At 36.3% G+C, this 18,094-nt stretch overlaps 2 protein-coding genes and 1 long non-coding RNA gene across 3 annotated transcripts; 2 read left to right on the top strand and 1 right to left on the bottom strand.

Moving 5' to 3' along the window:
* Window positions 1–679: 679 nt before the first annotated feature.
* LOC131147603 (protein MET1, chloroplastic) lies at window positions 680–4,308 on the top strand. The gene is made up of 7 exons (XM_058097104.1): window positions 680–1,405; window positions 2,557–2,663; window positions 2,825–2,919; window positions 3,147–3,223; window positions 3,359–3,479; window positions 3,710–3,769; window positions 3,868–4,308. Exons 1-7 carry the CDS (start codon window positions 981–983, stop codon window positions 4,003–4,005), a joined length of 1,023 nt encoding a protein of 340 aa, XP_057953087.1. The 5' UTR covers window positions 680–980; the 3' UTR covers window positions 4,006–4,308.
* Window positions 4,309–4,593: 285 nt separating this feature from the next.
* Window positions 4,594–9,228, bottom strand: LOC131147602 (beta-amyrin 28-monooxygenase-like). The gene is made up of 4 exons (XM_058097102.1): window positions 8,679–9,228; window positions 7,882–8,337; window positions 5,237–5,424; window positions 4,594–5,042 (listed from the first exon to the last, which is right to left on the bottom strand). The coding sequence occupies exons 1-4, from the start codon at window positions 9,160–9,162 to the stop codon at window positions 4,737–4,739; spliced, it is 1,434 nt and encodes a 477-aa protein (XP_057953085.1). The 5' UTR covers window positions 9,163–9,228; the 3' UTR covers window positions 4,594–4,736.
* On the top strand, window positions 8,839–16,526 carry LOC131147604 (uncharacterized). The gene is made up of 2 exons (XR_009134887.1): window positions 8,839–9,248; window positions 15,971–16,526. It is a non-coding gene; the product is annotated as an uncharacterized LOC131147604 (long non-coding RNA).
* The last annotated feature ends 1,568 nt before the right edge of the window (window positions 16,527–18,094 follow it).

The following is an 18,094-nucleotide window of genomic DNA, read 5'->3' as shown; positions in this document are numbered from 1 at the left end:
TCATTCCTAACAGAAAGGAATAAGGCTAACTGGTCGTTTTGGCTAATAGGTTGAAAATTCTTGATGTATTTGTTTGGGGAGATTTATTTTTTTCGATAATTCAGATTTCTATGAAAATGGCATTCTATTCTTAGGAATAGGATTTGTGAATATGAAAAATTTCGGACCAAATGGTCTTAAGATGAGACGATATCCAAATGAAGCCTCCATTGCATCCTCTGGCTTTGTGGGCTCATGCTCGTGTAGCTTCTTTTACATTTCTAGTAATAATTTCATGGATGGAGGGAAAATTGACAAATCCATCATTTCAGTGCAAGAAGAAAAAATTATATTTAGACAGACAATAATGCTTCTTTCTCTGGTACATTAATGAAGTAAAGTTCAAAAAGTATGAAATTTGAGATGAAGGAGAAAAATTGATCATTAAGAAGCTAATTGACAAATGCCACTAACATAAATGGACTTAAGTGTCCACTAAACTAATCACTAGTCTATCCTAAGTCTCTTAAAGCAAAAAAATGTTTTATACAAGTTTTTATCTCTCTCAATATATTTTTTCTTTTATCTTAGTTTCACATTTTGAATATTTTATTTGACTTTCACATCAGAGAATTTTGTCTTCGAACTTTCAAACTTTGGAACTATATGATCTCTTTCTTCGACTCTGTATAATGAGTTTCAAAGCAGATACACAGAGTTTGTTGTCCCTTCAAAAAAAAAAAAATCACTTACTTGTAATGCAGCCATGCATCCTCCCAAGTTCCATCACCCATATACTGACACGTGGCAAGACAACAATGGCCTAGAATAGAACCCCAACAGCACATTAGAGCCACCAAAACATTTAGCTGTAATCTTTCTTTCTTGTCCCTCTCAAATGGGAGGCCACTCTGCAATTCCTCACAAAGTTTCACCAATCACCCGCTGATCTTTATCTCCTCTCCTCAAACAATCACTCATCAATATTCAGTCCGCCAAGCATGTCCATAGCTCCAAGCACATATCCATCTCTCTGTTCTTCCCCTGCAAAGAAGCCATTAATTGCGGCTCTGTTCTCCCAAACCAAGCTTCACTCCCCCCAATTTCACTCATTCCCTAGTAATTCAGAAAGATTCAGCAAGACCCACTTGCTCAAACCCTTCATCTTGATCTCGAAAGCATCATCGGAAACCGACGAAGCCCAGAGGTCAAAAACACAGAGCAAAAGCGAGGTAATTGAAGAAGAAGAAAAGGGGGGAGAAGAAGAAGAAGAGAATGAAGAGTATGAAGTAGAACTGGAGCAGCCTTATGGGTTAAGATTCACCAAGGGCAGAGATGGCGGAACTTATATAGATGCCATTGCTCCGGGAGGATCCGCTGACAAAACTGGATTGTTCACTGTTGGGGATAAAGTGCTTGCCACCAGGTTGGTTTTCTTTTAATTATTTTGCTTCTGATAATTTTTCGCTGTTGTTAGAAAATCTACCTTCGCCAATCTATGGCATGTCTTTGGGATCTTTCTTTAGAATATAAAATAAGGGAAAAACGGCTAAGATGGTCTTGGCACTTGCTAGATAGTCTAAATAACAATTCGAAGGAGTGATATAGTTGTTTTTAGTGGCAATATGAGAGGAGTGATACATGTTGAATAATTTTGACTGAGGCAATGAGTAAGGATTTGACAGTATTTCATCTTTGAATGATATTATTCGAATGATGTTAATGTGTCCTTAATTGGTACATTATGAGAAAGCTATGACAATGAGGGCTGGCTTGGTGCAGCCAAGGAAGATTTTTGTATATATTCTTTTGGGCGACCCCTTTTGTTCCTCACAAAGAAACTTTTAGATTTATATTTTTATGAATTTATTATGAATTTGAGAAGTTGATTATTTTTGGCTCTTTGGCTTGTAGTATGCCTTTTTGACACTTTCAAGCATGTTTGGATACTTAAATTAAACTTGCCTTGAAAATTTTATGCTCAAAATTCAATCTTGAACTCGGTCGAACTTATAATTGTAGAACTTGAATTCAACTTGATGTGACTATAAAATACATATAAAGGGCAGCCCCGTGCACAGAGCTTCCCCATATGCAAGGTATCGAAAAGGGATGGACCATGATGGGGGTATTAGGTATAGTACGCAGTCTTACCTTGCATTTTTGCAAGAGGTAGTTTCCATGCTCAAACGTATGACCTCCACGTTACATGGCGACAACTTTATTGTTGAGTTAAGGCTCCTCTTTTAAAATATGTTTGAAATATATATAATAAAATAACAAGAAGTCAATTAAGCTTGATTAGACTTGTTAATAGTGTTACAAAATTTGAATTCAACTTGTCAAACTGGTCAAATAGCTTGAACTTGACCCTAAACTCAAATAGAATTAAGTTGAAATGGGCCATGAAGCAAGTCATGCTTAGCTCATTGGCGAGCTTAAGCTACTTGGACTACTATTCACAAGCATTCTCTTTTCTCAATCTTCTATTTACCGTTTTCATCATGTTATGCTTTTTTTGTTCCATCTGCCTTTGTTGAGACTGTGACAAAGGAGTTCTATAATGTGTATGCGCAGTGCAGTGTTCGGAACAGAAATATGGCCTGCTGCTGAATATGGGAGAACAATGTACACCATTCGCCAGAGAATTGGCCCGTTACTCATGAAAATGCAGAAGAGATATGGTTAGTTGAGTTCATCACTCATTTTTGGATTTTGTACTGTTCTTTTGTCTTTTGTAATGTCAAAACCAGCTTTATCCACAGGTTGACATAAAATTCTGAGTCATATTGTCAACTGGGCATGAATCATAATATCTGACTGAATTCTTTTAAACTGTTTCCAGGAAAGATGGATAATACTGGTGAATTAACAGAAAAGGAGATTATTAGAGCTGAGAGGAACTCTGGCGTAATTAGTAGCAGAGTGAGGGAAATCCAAGTGAGTGTAGCCCTTATAATTAAAATCATATTGTAATTAGGAGCAATACTTTCAAGTTTTAAAGATTGAAATTGCTTTATCAAATTGCACACACTTCCAAATCCAAGGCTTGAACTCGTTACTTCCAATTTCACAAGGAGTGATATTGCTCCCGCCCCACTCTTTTGATTGCTTATTCTTTATGTGAGAGAAGCATATGAGCATCTGAAACTTCAAATTGATTTCAGATGCAAAATTACGTCAGGAAGATGGAACAGAAAGAACGCAGAGCGAAGGAACTTAGCGAAGGACTGCAGCTTTACAAGTATGTCCATGCTATTATAGTAGTTGTTCTTTGGCTTTTTCCCTTCTAAGTTGACAGACCACACCCCATTGATAGCTGCTCCTGCTAGCTCAAACTTGTATTAAATTACATTTTTTTTTTAAATTATTCATAAAGGAATGCCAAATATGAAGAAGCACTTGAGAAATTTGAGTCTGTACTGGGATCAAAACCAGATCCCAATGAAGCATCAGTGGCAAGCTACAATGTTGCATGTTGTTATTCTAAGCTCAATCAGGTACTGCTCTCTTGCTGCCATGTCCAGTATTGCTGATCATGCTACTAAAAAGTGGATATTCTTCTTCTTCTTCTTCTTCTGATCAGCTACTACTTGAACATACAGTGGTGGTTAATAATGGGCGGATATTCTTGCAGTCCTATTATCCATGCCTGATAGCTATTCCATTGTCATGTTTCATATTAATATAGATGCTTAGTTTCTTTGCTCCCATCTTTTTCAATAAACAGATACAAGCAGGACTTTCTGCACTTGAGGATGCCATGCAAGCAGGATTTGAAGATTTCAAGGTAATGAATTGAACAAAAAGTAATGTGGTTTGGTTTAAACAACAGGGAATGGAATATTGATAGATACAAACTGCTCTAAACTGTTTCCACTGTTTCAGAGAATCCGAATAGATCCTGATCTAGTCAATCTAAGAGCATCAGAAGAATTCGAGCCTCTTCTGAAGAGGTTTGATGAATCATTTATCAATGAGAATGCTATTAATGCCATTAAATCTCTGTTTGGCTTCAACAAGTAGAGCCAGGAATTTGCTTGGAAAACTCAAAAGATTCAGTTTGGGAGCACACGCTTATAAGAGAGCTGATACAGGGTTGAGTCAAGCTGTCTAGTGATTCTCACCCAATTAGATTCTCTTGTCAGATTTGTTTTAGCTATAGATGAAGATGAGGTTTTTATCGAAGCAGCTCAAAATTATTTCAATTGTAAGTTGCTTTTTTTTTTTTTTTAATGATTTGACCAACTTGGTTTTGTTATCTGTAATTTCAATGAAAGAAAATTGAAGGAAACAAGAAAGAAAGAAAATCTTCATTTTTTTGGCTTCCTCGCTCATTTTAGTTAATATTTCAGAATATGCACTTAGGGGTGTAGATACACATATACACACAAATGTGCACGTCATGGCCTGTATCTAAAGGAATGTGGGGTATATCCACCCGGCAGGTTTCAGAAACTGAAAGAGTTAAAATTATCAGATTGGATAATATGAGACAAGGCAAGATTACATTGAACACTATGGGTTAATATAAGTACCAATGAAATCATTGAGAAATCTCTCTCCCTCTGCTTTAGTCATATTAGAAAATGCAAGAGAAATGCAGATTATCAATAATAGATGAAACGTGCACGTGCGTTTAGGTTGATATATTTAGTTTGTGGATATTACATTGGACGATATTGTATCTCAAGGCAGTTGTGTGTATAACCAGAACTGCATATAATAGAACTGCCTAGGAATACCCAGTGAAAATATTAAAACTTCGACGCATGAGGTTGAAGATGAATGGGAAGTCCTTTTTCTGGGGTGGCCATTGGATCATATTCAATTTTCTCATCAAGAATCAGTAGATCCCATTTGAACCTCTTCACCAAATTGTGCAGGAAAACAAGTATTTCAAGCCGTGCATATTCTTTTCCCAAACACATTCTAGGTCCTCCCCCAAACGGGACATATGAGAATGGAGTGCCCCCTGCTTCTTCAAACCTTGAAGCATTGAAGTTCTCTGCACTGGGGAATAAGCTTGGATCCTTATGTGTTGAAGAAGCACTCCAGTATAACTGTTTGATGAAGCCATTGAATAAGTTGTTTGAAATATTTGGGGTGCATAAGGAAGCAATCCATTGAAGAACAAATTTCACATGATTTCAAAATTTTCATCATTAGGAAAGCTGTTTGCTTGCCTCAATTTTAGCTAAAACAAAAGATATAAAAGGATCGCGACAATGGAAAAAGCAAAGCTTTTATCAAGTACCTTCCATCCTTTGGGAATGGTGTAACCTTCATAGGTGAAATCAACCAAGGCCTCTCTGAAGTTACCAGATACTGGTGGCGTGAGTCTCATTACTTCGGATACAACATTCCACGAGTATCTCATCTTCTGTATGTCCTCCCACTGCAGTGATGCACCTGTTTCCTTTGACATTGCAATATCGATTTGCTCTGTTGTCCACATTGTAATCACAAGTTCATAAGCAAATCATATTTTTTTTTTCAATCAAAAAGAAGAGATTTTATTAAGAAGAAGAAGTACAACAAGTAGCATAAGAAATCCTCCAAACAAAACAACAAAAAAAATCAAAAGAAATTAAAGCAGCACAGCCAGCCAATCACTCTGTAAATCTGAAAAAGAAAAACTTTTGAAACATCCTGCTTCAAAATTCCACAAGGAGGCCATATACTGAATTCTATCCCCAAGAAAAATCAAAGACATCCACTTCCCCATAAAAATATAAGCATTCTGCTCCAAGCCTCCAACAAAACTTCCCACAAAACTGCAAAAATTGCACACCATCACAACACCAAACCATCTTTACCCCTTCCAAAACCTGAAAAAGAGCCAACAAATCCTCCATCGACTCCAGACACACCTAACTCTCTCTCCAAATAAGCAAACAAGATTATTCCACACCCTCCAAGAGAAGAAGTGATGAAGGAACATATGAGAAGCAGATTCTAAATTTTCAAAACAAAGAGAACATGCATGGAGATAAAAGCCTAAAAAGTTCTACTCTGCAGCAGATTGTTAGTGTTAACTATATTAAGAACAACCAATTAAATAAAAGCCTTAATCTTAAATGGGACTTTGGCCATCCAAATATATCCATAAAGCAGAAAAGACAAGTTTTTATTGGTTAAATGTTCAAAAAAGATTTACAAGAATCCGCCCCCATAAGAATAAAAAATCTAGGACTGGTAGTCTCTCCTTTTGGAAAGAATCCTACCATTCAAAGACTTAAAGTTCGATTTCGATGGTCTCAATCTACAAAATTTTTGGAAGAAGTGTTGATTTCAATTTAAAGAAATGACAAAAATTTATAGTAAATGATGGAAATTTTTAATGTAACTTTTGGAAATATTGAAATAAATATATATGCATAATTCGTAATCAAAATAAATTTAGAAATTGCATGCATGATACTTTTTTAGTGTGTAGGGTATATAAATTGCATATTACAAAGCAAGGAAGGAAATAAAGAACATTTATAATAGAGTCATAGTTAAATAGTGGGGAAGTGTTGTAATTAAGTAAAGATTAATTGGGAATTGGGATGGACAAAATAGTAAAACAAGGGTGAAAAGGCATTTTAATTAAATAATAATAATAATAATAATAATAAGAAATTTGCTTTGTTTAGGGCTTCAAAATTATTATTATTATTTTCATCAAATTTGAGCTATAGTGCTGAATTTATTGAAATTTTCAAAATTTCTGTTGAAACTTACTGAAATTTTGGTCGAAATTTTCCAAAATGAATTTGGTAGTGGGTTTCCATTTGATACCCTTTGAAACTCTTTCGATATTTCAACTGAAATTTAAGTCCTTGCTACCACCCAACAAACTTAATAACAACGCGAGCTTCAACACCTCCTTATCATTAGGAGCCCTATGGAAATGAAATCCCAATAGAAACCAGCCCTGTTGGAAATAAACAATGAAAAAATAGATTCATTGTGCAAAGAGGACAATCCATACAAATGAGGAGAAGATGAGCAAAGTGAAGAACCCTCAACCCAAGTGTCTCCCCAAAACTGAATACAACTACCCATTTCCCACAATAAAATTTGTACATAAACAAATAAAAAAAGGATATAACTATGAAATATCCTTCCAAGGACTTTCACAAGAACATCTCAACCACAAATTAGCATCCCACCCATTATAATGCAAGCCAAATTTACTCTTAATAACTTATGCCAAAGGGAAGACTCATCTAAGGGAAAAGGCCACAACCATTTGCTCAATTAAAGCAACATTCTTGGACATGAACTTACCAAGACCCAAAACCTTCATTTTTAGACCTACAAACAACCACCTAATTGACCAAATGATCTTTATTCTCCCCCACCCAGACCAAAGAAACTCTCTCTTGATTTTCTCAATATTATTGGGTACCCTCACAGGCATTCTTAAGATAGAAAAGAAATAATAAATAGGAATACTAGCAAGGCAAGCCTGAATGAGGGTAATATGCCCACCTGGAGAAAATAAAGCACCCTTCCACCCATCCAGCCTCTTAGACACCTTCTCTGCCGGAGCAACCCAAAACCCAACCATTCTAGGATTACCACCTAGCAGCACACCTAGATAAATATGATCTAAATTATATTTAAATCATCTCACCTTATAACGTTGATCAGGATTACTATAAACTGTCAAGCATCAACATTCCCTTATTGGAAGGCTCATTTGATGGTAGCTTTGATCTATTACTGAGCATGTGAAATCGTTCGGTGCATATGTATGATTGTTGGATGTTAACTAGTCTACTAAAATTATGTGCAAACAGATTATTATAAAAAAGTTTGGAAAACACAGGTGGAGATGAGCACATTCTAAAAGCATTCAAGAGTAGACAGAAAATATGAGAAAATGAAGTGAGATCGACAGTAAGTGACCTTTAAACACCTTCTCATACACTTGAGGCAATTCTCCAAGATACTTCACTAGCATTGTTATGGCAGAGGCAGAAGTATCATGGCCTGCAAATAACAGCGTAAGTATATCATCAATGATCTCAACCTCAGTCAAAAACCTCCCATTCTCATCTGGTGTTACGAGCATGTAAGATAAAAGGTCTTGGCAAGGTGATGCCCTCTTCTGTTCCAAAGCTACTCTCCTCAGTTTGATCATTGTTTGAAGCTTTTCCCTAATATTATTAGCTGCTCTTCCTGCCCGATAGAATCTTGTGCCAGGTAATTTGAGAGGAATCTCCATGAGTCCTTTAAGGAACACATTGAATTGAATTGCAAGCCTTGAAATATCCTGTGGGTCTTCAACACTTGCAAATAGGCGGCACGCTAGTTCAAATGTGTAGATTTTGACTGCCGGGTAGACCTTCAACTCCCTTTTACCTTCACAGTGACAAATTTTGGAATTTCATTGTCTGTCAAGATGTTCTAAAAATGCAAAGAAGAAAGAGTTGGAAACCAAAACCAGCAATGGTGCCAAAAAGTAGGTCTTCAGAAATTGAATTCTCTCTAATGGTCCTTTTTCTTTTCAGCATATATCATTTTTCAGAATATATTACTGCACTGCTTTAATCATGCATATATATTTTCATTTATGTGATTCTAGTCTATAACATAAAGCCTGAACTAATACGAATCATGCAAAAGTTAAACAAAGGGTAATTAAATACATTGTTTTAGGTCTAATGTGCACTAGTTAGTTGCAGCTGCATGGTGATACTAACCGTCCCAGTGAGTTCTGAAATGGTGCTGTGTGACGTTGTCCATGTCTGTGATATACCGTGCCAGTGCTTCAGGTCCCAGAAAAGTCATGAGCATTTTACGTACCCGCTTTGCTTCATCTCCCACCATACTAATCAAGGAGCAACCAAACAGCTTTCTGATAGGGCTAGGCCACCAAAGAGCCACCAGCTTGTTCTCATTCCCAAACAGGAACTTGTTCCCCGGAGGACCACATAAAACAGCGATGTTTTCACCGAGTAACGATGTCCTGAAGATTCGAGAGTTGTGTTTGTCCATTCGCTCTTGGACGAAACTCTCTGGCCTTCCCTTCCGGTGTGCTTGAAGAAACGCTGATGTTTCGCCTAGGAGAGGCCATCCAGTGCTCCCTGGGGGAAGGTTTGAACACCTTCTGGGTTTAGTGTTGACATACATAAAGACCAAGAGGAGCAGCGCTAGAACTGCAGCACATGCTATGAGTAAGACCATCAGCACGTCCACTGCTTTACTACTTGGGACTCTCTTCGTGGTGTTCTGCACACTTTCGTTTTCAAGATGCAGGGTCGGCTGGCCAGGTAGCTCCCTTAGTTATAGTCTGAGATGAACAACAATTTTACAATTCTGTCCTATTTATTTTGTGATATTTCCATTACCTCTTCCCTACGCTTCTTTTCGTTCTGTCACTCATTTAATTTTGAGACCCAAAAATAGAAAAACGATAGCACGCAGGCCGCCGGTAATAGCAGTATATAACTAAATCGATGCCACTTTAAATCATGCTATGGTGATGCAACGCATAAACTGATGTTCATGTTAATATGCACATAGATGAAGTATCATGCATTTTATTGCTTTTTTCATTTCCAGACCAAAAAGTAAAAAAGTGATGATGCAGAGGTCAGATGTCTTAATCAAAACTGCATAATGACTATAAATATTGGCATGGCGACTATGCATGTCAACACGCAGGAACATCAAGCAACACAAGTTTTGCAATTTATTTGGCTTTCAGACAAAGAAGAAATGATAATGCAGATGCCGAAATTTCTATGATCAGAAGGGCCTAATCACTTTAAAATTTTGTATGGCCACAGTGCATGTCAAAATGGAGGGACACAAGCCTTACACTTTCTGTCCCTTATCACATTTTCGGAGGGAAAAGGATGTGACACTTCCTGTCATTTAACACTTTCTCTTTACTAGAGAGCCCCTCATTAAATATTGTTGATCATATCTTTACTGAATCCTACTGAATAAAGTTCACGGCTCCGCCACTGAATCCAAAGTCAAAAATGACGAACAACAATAAAAGCCTATTGGAAAATAATAGAAACAAGAAACATACCCATCAGAAAATAAAAGCCAGAATGAAGGCTTCAGTAGTGGGATCCGATGCTACAGGCACTGAGAAGCTGATTGATTAAGAAGTCATCATGGTCACGCTTGTTTCCTAACTCTTTACAATTGATAGAATATGAATTGAGCCCAACTCTTGCCCAGCTGAATAAGTTTTAACATGCATAAGATACATGAGAAGTGGAGCTCCCAAATTCCAAAACTAACTTGTGGTGCCCCGATTTTCGTACAATTTTTTTTTATATAAATAATAATAAATAAATATTCACTCGTCATCAACAACATTCATAAATGGGTCACGTCAACAATCCTACTGTCATTCATACGACCCGACCCTTATTGAGTACCGGGTAAAAAGTCATTTTATTTATATAACCTAACAGCAGAAGATAATACATACATATCAGTCAGAATACAATACGCAGAATATCAACATATATATATATATATATATATATATATATATATATATATATATATATATATATACATCACCATCACAAACTCAAAAGCAACTCAACTCTAGGGGAACTATACCTCTCATAATCCAAAAACTCACCCTGTATGTTAGGGTCTCAGCTCCCTATGGTCACGGAGCTCTATCACCTGACCTATCCCTGTTCCCTGAAAAATTTAGATAATTTGGGTGAAACACATCTCAGTAAGAAGGAATAAATTATTTACAGTGTGTGACTATATGAGTTCAGTTATAATACAATTTACTTTTCAAATCAACATTTCATCTGAAAAAAATATACTAATAAATATATTCTCATAATCATATAGATATACAATACAAGCTTTTATAAACTTTAAAATCATTTCTCAAATTCAATTATTTCCAACACAAATTATCCGTGAAGTTCCTGAAAATAGGGAAGATTACCCGCCCATGCATATAACTTCCCTCTGCCCTAACACGTTATGCAGCCAAGTATGGTCACAACTGATACCTGTCTGGGCACTCACCTTACTCAGTAAGCCCTCAAGGGGAGAGTTTCACTTTGCCCCAATTATTTATATTATTAACTTACACGAATCCATTTTTCAATTTTATCATTCTCTATTTCTCAATTTCCATTATTTCTTTCATTTCTCATTTTAGCCCATTTTGTCATTCTTTCACTTTTCGTTTTCATTTTACTTTCCGGCTCATGAGTATCCTTGGTATCAAATATCAACATCGCGTTTGTAACTCATGGCCACCCCGAGGACCTTTCTTTCCACGCCATGCTTCCCCCCATGGTCAAGGTTGTTCAGCTCGAAGGCTGGATCTAACCGTGGTTGGCCGACCCGGTTAGATCAAAATATCATATCACAATTGTAGTACGACTGGCCGGCCTATAGCCCTGATCCGGACTCAAGGGACCCAACAACCCTACAAAATGGATAAGTCGACTGTCATGTCATACGCTCCAAGAGTCCGTGTGGTTGCACTAGACTACTAGAAACAGTACCATGCTCAATATCACAACCATCCAGCAGGATTTACTACCACATACTCGCAATCATTATGCGGTATTGGAATTTCATTAATTACATTACAATTCCATATTGCAGTATTCATATTTCCCATTTTCACATTTCAGTATTTCTAAATCAATATACATCATTAACCATATATTAGTATATCTAAATTCATCTCAATATAACTGTTCTCATCATTTTCTGCGCACATTTCATCATCTCATAATAGTATATATCGTGTTTCACGTGTTTCAACATTTCTCAAAATACTCATATCAATAATTCACAAAATCTCATTTTTCATGTAAATCATTTTTACTCACATATAAATACCATATTTCATTATTTTTCACTAATCACAACAATAATTCTCATTTCCATATTTTCTCAGAAATTACTCATCGTTATATTTCACATTTTTTCAATACACGTCATATGCCACACAATTCTCATCTAATTCATAACATATTAATTTCACACACCAAAATATCACAATTTAATATTACTCAAATGCCACACAATTTATCTAATATTTATGTCATCATAATTAGTTTCATCTGAATGATAGTCATCTTCTGAATCAGAATTTTTTGAATCAGTAAGGACGAGAATAGTTTCTTCAATCATCTCTTCTTGTTCTAAAAGAACAGATTCTGCATCATCAAGTTCTTCATTCTATAATTGCTGGGCAAGTTTTGCAAATTTTGTCCTGTTCATTGGGCATTGCTTTGCATAGTGGTCTTTCTTCTTGCAAATGAAACATCGAGTAGATTTGTCATGTCCTCGTCAGAACTTCTTTTTGAAGAATCTGAATTTTTTCTTCTTTCTGGGATCTTTCCTAAAACGTTTGTCAGAACCATAATCTTTGAAATGTTTCTTCTTTTTAGGACTACAGATGCAATCCTTTTCTTTACATTTGATCTACAAGTAAGGCTTCTTGCATTGCTTTGTGAACTTATGATTCTGTTTCATCATTTTTGAAAACAACTGATGGGTATCACATAATTTTTCAAGAGTAGTGAGTGTCAGTTGATGAATTTCTCCTAATGAGATTTCTCTGAGTGGTCGTGACAGAGATGCAATCTTTCTCTGTAAATCTGCTGGATGTCTTCTGGCAGAGAATTAATGTAAACTTGTCTGAGATTGTCATCATGAAATCCACTAAGAAGATAATATCGCTTGGACATCATTTGATAGTGAAAATCAAGATATTTTCTTTTTAAATAACAACATCTCATTTCAAAATATTCTTGTCGAACTTCATTGGCATAAATATCTGGATCTCTAACAAATTCTTGATAGAGCGTACCCAAAGCATAGGAGGGAGTCTGGGATTTAATGAATGTTACTTGTCTGTATTCACCAAGACTTTGAAACCAGTCTCTTAAAGTTCCAGTAAATCTGGATGTGAATTCAACGAGAACTGATTCTAAAGTATTCCCGGGTTTTGAAAGTTGCAGGTCAATCCATGCACCAAATTCACCAATTCGATCACGCCATTTAGTTGGAGGTAATCCATCAAAAGAGAACCAAGAACCATTGGTTGAATGATGAGGATCCGAATGAGGAGTAGTTGAAGTGGCCTCAGAAGGTTCTTCCACAATGGGAACTGTGGTGTCAGTCTCTTCATGGAACTCTTGGGTTCTGGATGATCCTGGATCAGTGGGAGATGCCATCATCATATCGGTGAGATCAGTAATCTCTTGATCTGAGGAGGACGATGTTTCGGTGGAAACGTCATTGTTATCATCAATGGGTACTTCAGGGATAATGTCAGCAAGGAAAGATGGAGATTGATCAAGTGATAGAAATGGGCTTTTAAGTTTATGATCAACAGGCTCAGAAGGTAAAGGTTTTGCCGGAATTGGAGATCTTGGAGTAATGGGTGAGGATGGAATAAGAGAATGTCTCTTAAAGATCTCAGCAGTGGATTTGAAATGCTTGGAATAATCTGGCTGTTGGTAGGATGGAGTTGGTGGTGACTGAGGAATGAAAGAGTACGGTGGAGTATATAGAAAAGCTTTAGGAACATAGGTGGCTGAAGGGATCGGACGATGATCTCGTTCAATCTGAGATAATTGGTCTTTGAGCCTTCTGATTTCTGCTTCTTTATCATTGAACATGGATTCAAAATATCCTGCAGAAATAAATTGTCTGAGTTCAGCATTAAGACTATCAATTCTTCTATTGAGATCAACATATAAAGCTTCAATTCTGGAATCAAGGTTGCCAAATCGTTGTTCCATCTGAGTGCCATGATGTATGAGTTTCAACCTTGTGATCAATGGCAGTCAACGTTGTATTCTGTGATCTGGCATTCTGAGTTTGCCGGTTCAGAATTTGTTCAGCTTGTGATGGAAGCTTTCTGGAACCGTCTGGTTGGATTTCAGAGGGTTGGATGAAGGGTTTGGTATGAAGGTTGGAGTCTGCGTATGATCTTGGTTCCAAGGGTGGAAACTGCTTGTCATACGGAGATGCTCATTTTCACATATTAATTTAAACAGAAATTCAAAAAATACTGCTATAATTTATTCTCCTTACCTAACTTACTGAAAGTCTCGGTAGAACCCAAATCCTACGTCCTTGGCGCCCAAAACTCAAATCCTGCAATTTGCATTTTCATCAAATTAATTAACTCATTTTCCCAAAATAATACTTATCTAACTTTTCCTAAGCTCATTTAAACTAATATTAAACACCCCCACTTAATTTTCTGAACTATGCCTGCGGGTCTAGAAATTACACCCGCGACGCTCACCCGGATCCTAAATTCTGAAAATCCTACTTCAATTTCAGATACTCAATATTTTAATATTTCTAAATTAATACTAATTAAATGATAATAAGCCCCTTAATAACCCCTTTATCCCAAATTTGGGATTATGCCCACGACGACCCCACGAGAAATCTGCTCCGTTAGACTTGTAAAGAATCATTCCCAGATTCTCGTGGTGGTATCCGATCATCAATCGAGCTTATAATTTGCAAGAAATTAATATAAAAGCAGAAATTAGCTTACCCCAGGAGATACGTCTATGCCGCTCCTACCACCAATCCGCTCCGATAGAAATGATGGCAGCGGAGAATGGAGTCCAACGGTATTTTTCGATTTCCAATCAGGCGAGAATCCGTCATAAAACTGAGGAGAGAGGGAGAGAGAACGAGAGGAGAGAGAGAATTTTAGAGGAAAGGGGAGGGGGGCTAGTCCTGCGCAGTTTTGAAGGAGAGTGAAATCTTGAAGCTTAAAGAAGCTTCAAGATGAGTAATAATAATAATAATAATAATAATAATAATAATAATAATTAATAATAATAATTTTATTTAATTAATAAAAATAAAAATAAAAATTAATTATTATTTTTTATTTTAAATTAAATTAAAAAAAATTTTTATTTAAAATTTTTTTTCGGAATCACCCCACTAATCTTGTATTGTAACGTCCTCAAAATTTATATCATTTTTTATATAATAAAAATTTACTCTAATATTTGTATGTAATGGGCACCCCTAAGCAGCGGAAAACATAAATCATATAACCACATATACATATATATACAATACCAGAATTCAATATTTTCAAACCATAGTTACATTGTAACACCCCAACCTGGGTCTACTAGGGAGCACTGCGTCTCTCCTCCTCCACCTGAACCAGACAACAAGGGGCGGGCCTTATTCGACTAATGACTGGCTCCACAAACCAACATGTGTCCTTTTTAGTGTGTTTTGTCCTCACTCATACACTTCCTGAGAAAACTTCCCAGGTGGTCACTCATCCCAAGATTGCTCCAAGCCAAGCACGCTTAACTATGGAGTTCTTATGGGAAAGCTCCCGAAAAGAAATGTGCACCTCGTTGATATGGCTAGTAACATCTAATCTTTTAAGCCTTTCATCCATGGGGTATCACATTAATTGTAACGCCCTCAAAATTCATACCATTTTTATATATATATCCATATCCATATCTAAGCAGCGGAAACACATATTATATAACCATTTACATATTTACTATACAATACCAAAATCCAGCATATACAGACTATAGCCAAACAAAAATACCCCTCCAGCATCATTTACTCAAAATACACCACTCTGACAAAAACTCACCCAATAACTAGGGTGATCAAACTACTTTCTATTCGTGAGTCTGATCTGCTCACCTAGCTGGCTCACTTGAAAAATGGTAAAGTAATGGGGTGAGTCGACGCTCAGTAAGTGGAAATATGCTATTACTAGTGTGTGACAACTAAGTTAAAGATATTTTTAATATAGTAACTGAATTGTAATGCATTAAATCATCTATATAACATATCTTTCTTTCACAATTTAAAATATATTGTATCGTCTGTTTTTCTTCTTTTCATACTGATAATATCATACTATACTCATCATATACTGTAAAACTGTATACATATACATAACTGTGCTTTATCCTTGGGACTCTGTACGTCATAATTTGACCCCTCATGACAGGGTTGTGCGGCCCGTATACGGGACTTCATCTGGTTGGCCCTCCAGATAAGTCAATATACTCTACACTACCTCAGTCCGGCCAAACTGCATCCTCTCCTAAGCTCGGGACTAGCTACTATCTCGTCAAATCGACCCCCTCCACCTAGTGAATTGGGGAGCTGCATACTCTCCGAGCACGGTTGACGCTACCCACACACTATCTGAGATATGTGGTTGCACTCTATCTGTATCTAGCAACGATACCGTGCTCTGTAATCTTTATCTGTATCTGTCTGTAATCTTTTCTCAGGGATCTGATACTATATATATATACATATATACTCTTTTAATGTTTTCATTATGTTTCCAAAATTACCATAACTTTATCTTTTTGTACTGTAAATACTATAATCTCTGTATACTGTATCTGTAGCATCTTGATGCTACCTCTGTATCTTTGTCTGTATACTCTATCTATATACTCTATATGTTATGGTGATAGGAAACATGACATGCTATAACTCTGTATATACTATTCTGTATAAAATTGTAATATAAATACTGATCTGAGTAAAACTGTATGCATGTATATGTATATATACTTGTTTCATGAAACTATTCATATAAAAGTTGTATATGCATGTACATTTCTCTGAATACTCTCTGTGACTATGAATCTATATCTGTATATTCTATGTAATCTCATATACTAGAAAAGAACTATATAAACTATATATACTGTCTATATCTGTATATTCAGTATAGTATGATACTTTATAAAAGCTATATAAATTCCTTTATCACATGAAAATCTACTCAGACGACACAAGCATTTAAACTCATATTCTGCAAATACTGTATAATAAACTGGTATAAATATGTGTCTATGAAATTTCTGATAGCATTATGAAAAATCCTAGCATAGCATATTTTCCTTACCTTAACTTTGAAAAGTCCCTATAAAATTCTGGCTCTATACCCGTAGGGTTCCTAGTTCAACATCCTGAAAACACAATCCCCCAAAACAAAATATCAGTATTTTCTTACCTACAACATTTCTTATAACTAGGAAAAAGGTAAATACAGAATAAAATGCCTTACCCTGAGATTGGGACGAAACTCAACCCAACTTTTCAAGCGATAAACTCCAACAGACTTGCAGAGAATCTCGTCAGGAGCGTCGTGGTAGCCTCAAATCTTCGATCCGGCGAGAAACAAGCCTAAACACGAAGAGAGAAGTGAGAGAGAGTTGTAGAGAGAGAGAGGAGAGAGAGAGAGGGGCACGGATAAGTGATAAAAATATAAGTTTTCCCTTTATATACTGTGGTCTTCGCCGACGAGAAACATCATCTCGTCGAAGAATCTTTTAATAAATTAATCGACGAATCCCTGTATTCGTCAATGAATTTCAGGCTGCCCTATAACCCATCTCGGTATTTTCTCATCAACGAGGCCTTGTATTCGTTGACGAGTTTCCTTATGTACTCGTCGACAAAGCCCTGTATTCGTCGACGAGTTCTGGCAATTCCTTGAAATTATTAATATTATCCCCAATTATTATTATCTTCAAAATGCGATGTCGTCGACGAACGCAAGTCTACTGCCTTCTTCTGTTCCTGTTTCCATTTTTCCTCTCTTTTTAATATTTAAATATCAGTATTTTCTAGGTCGTTACATTTATAATACATATCTCTCTTTATAGTGTCAACTACCCAAAAATACAAAAACTCTGTCACAAACTCACCCTATAACCAGGGTAATTAAGAAGACTCTCTATTCGCGAGCTTGATCTACTCGCCTAGCTAGCTCACCTGAAAAATGGTAAAATAATGGGGTGAGTCGACGCTCAGTAAGTGGAAAAATGCTATTACTAGTGTGTGGCGACCGAGTCATAAAACTATGATAATAGTATTTAAAACTGCATGATCTGGCAAATCTGTAAACACGGGTATAGAAGCTTAAAACATTTGTATTATCTAAGATTTCTATCATTTATATTGCTATATCATACTACATACGACAAAAACTGTAAAACTATATACATATACATAACTATGTTCTTTCCCCGGGACTCTATATGTCATGATTTGACCCCTCATTGTAAGAACCCCAACCGTGATAATGCGTTTATATATATAAAGAGAG

Source organism: Malania oleifera, chromosome 2 (assembly GCF_029873635.1).
Source record: "Malania oleifera isolate guangnan ecotype guangnan chromosome 2, ASM2987363v1, whole genome shotgun sequence".
NCBI classification, from domain to species: Eukaryota; Viridiplantae; Streptophyta; class Magnoliopsida; order Santalales; family Ximeniaceae; genus Malania; species Malania oleifera.
The sequence above is the reverse complement of the archived record's forward strand: the minus strand, read 5'-3'. Positions and strand labels throughout refer to the sequence as shown.

Excerpts from the sequence above, each read along its gene's own strand:
- LOC131147602 (XM_058097102.1), bottom strand. The coding sequence starts at position 9,162 with ATGGTCTTACTCATAGCATGTGCTGCAGTTCTAGCGCTGCTCCTCTTG. Across the intron at positions 5,425-7,881 it reads GTATGAGAAGGTGTTTAAAG|AGCAAATCGATATTGCAATG; the intron begins GTCACTTACTGT and ends TGTGGACAACAG. Across the intron at positions 5,043-5,236 it reads CCATTCCCAAAGGATGGAAG|TTATACTGGAGTGCTTCTTC; the intron begins GTACTTGATAAA and ends TTCATCAAACAG.
- LOC131147603 (XM_058097104.1), top strand. The coding sequence starts at position 981 with ATGTCCATAGCTCCAAGCACATATCCATCTCTCTGTTCTTCCCCTGCA. Across the intron at positions 2,664-2,824 it reads GAAAATGCAGAAGAGATATG|GAAAGATGGATAATACTGGT; the intron begins GTTAGTTGAGTT and ends AACTGTTTCCAG. Across the intron at positions 2,920-3,146 it reads GCAGAGTGAGGGAAATCCAA|ATGCAAAATTACGTCAGGAA; the intron begins GTGAGTGTAGCC and ends AATTGATTTCAG.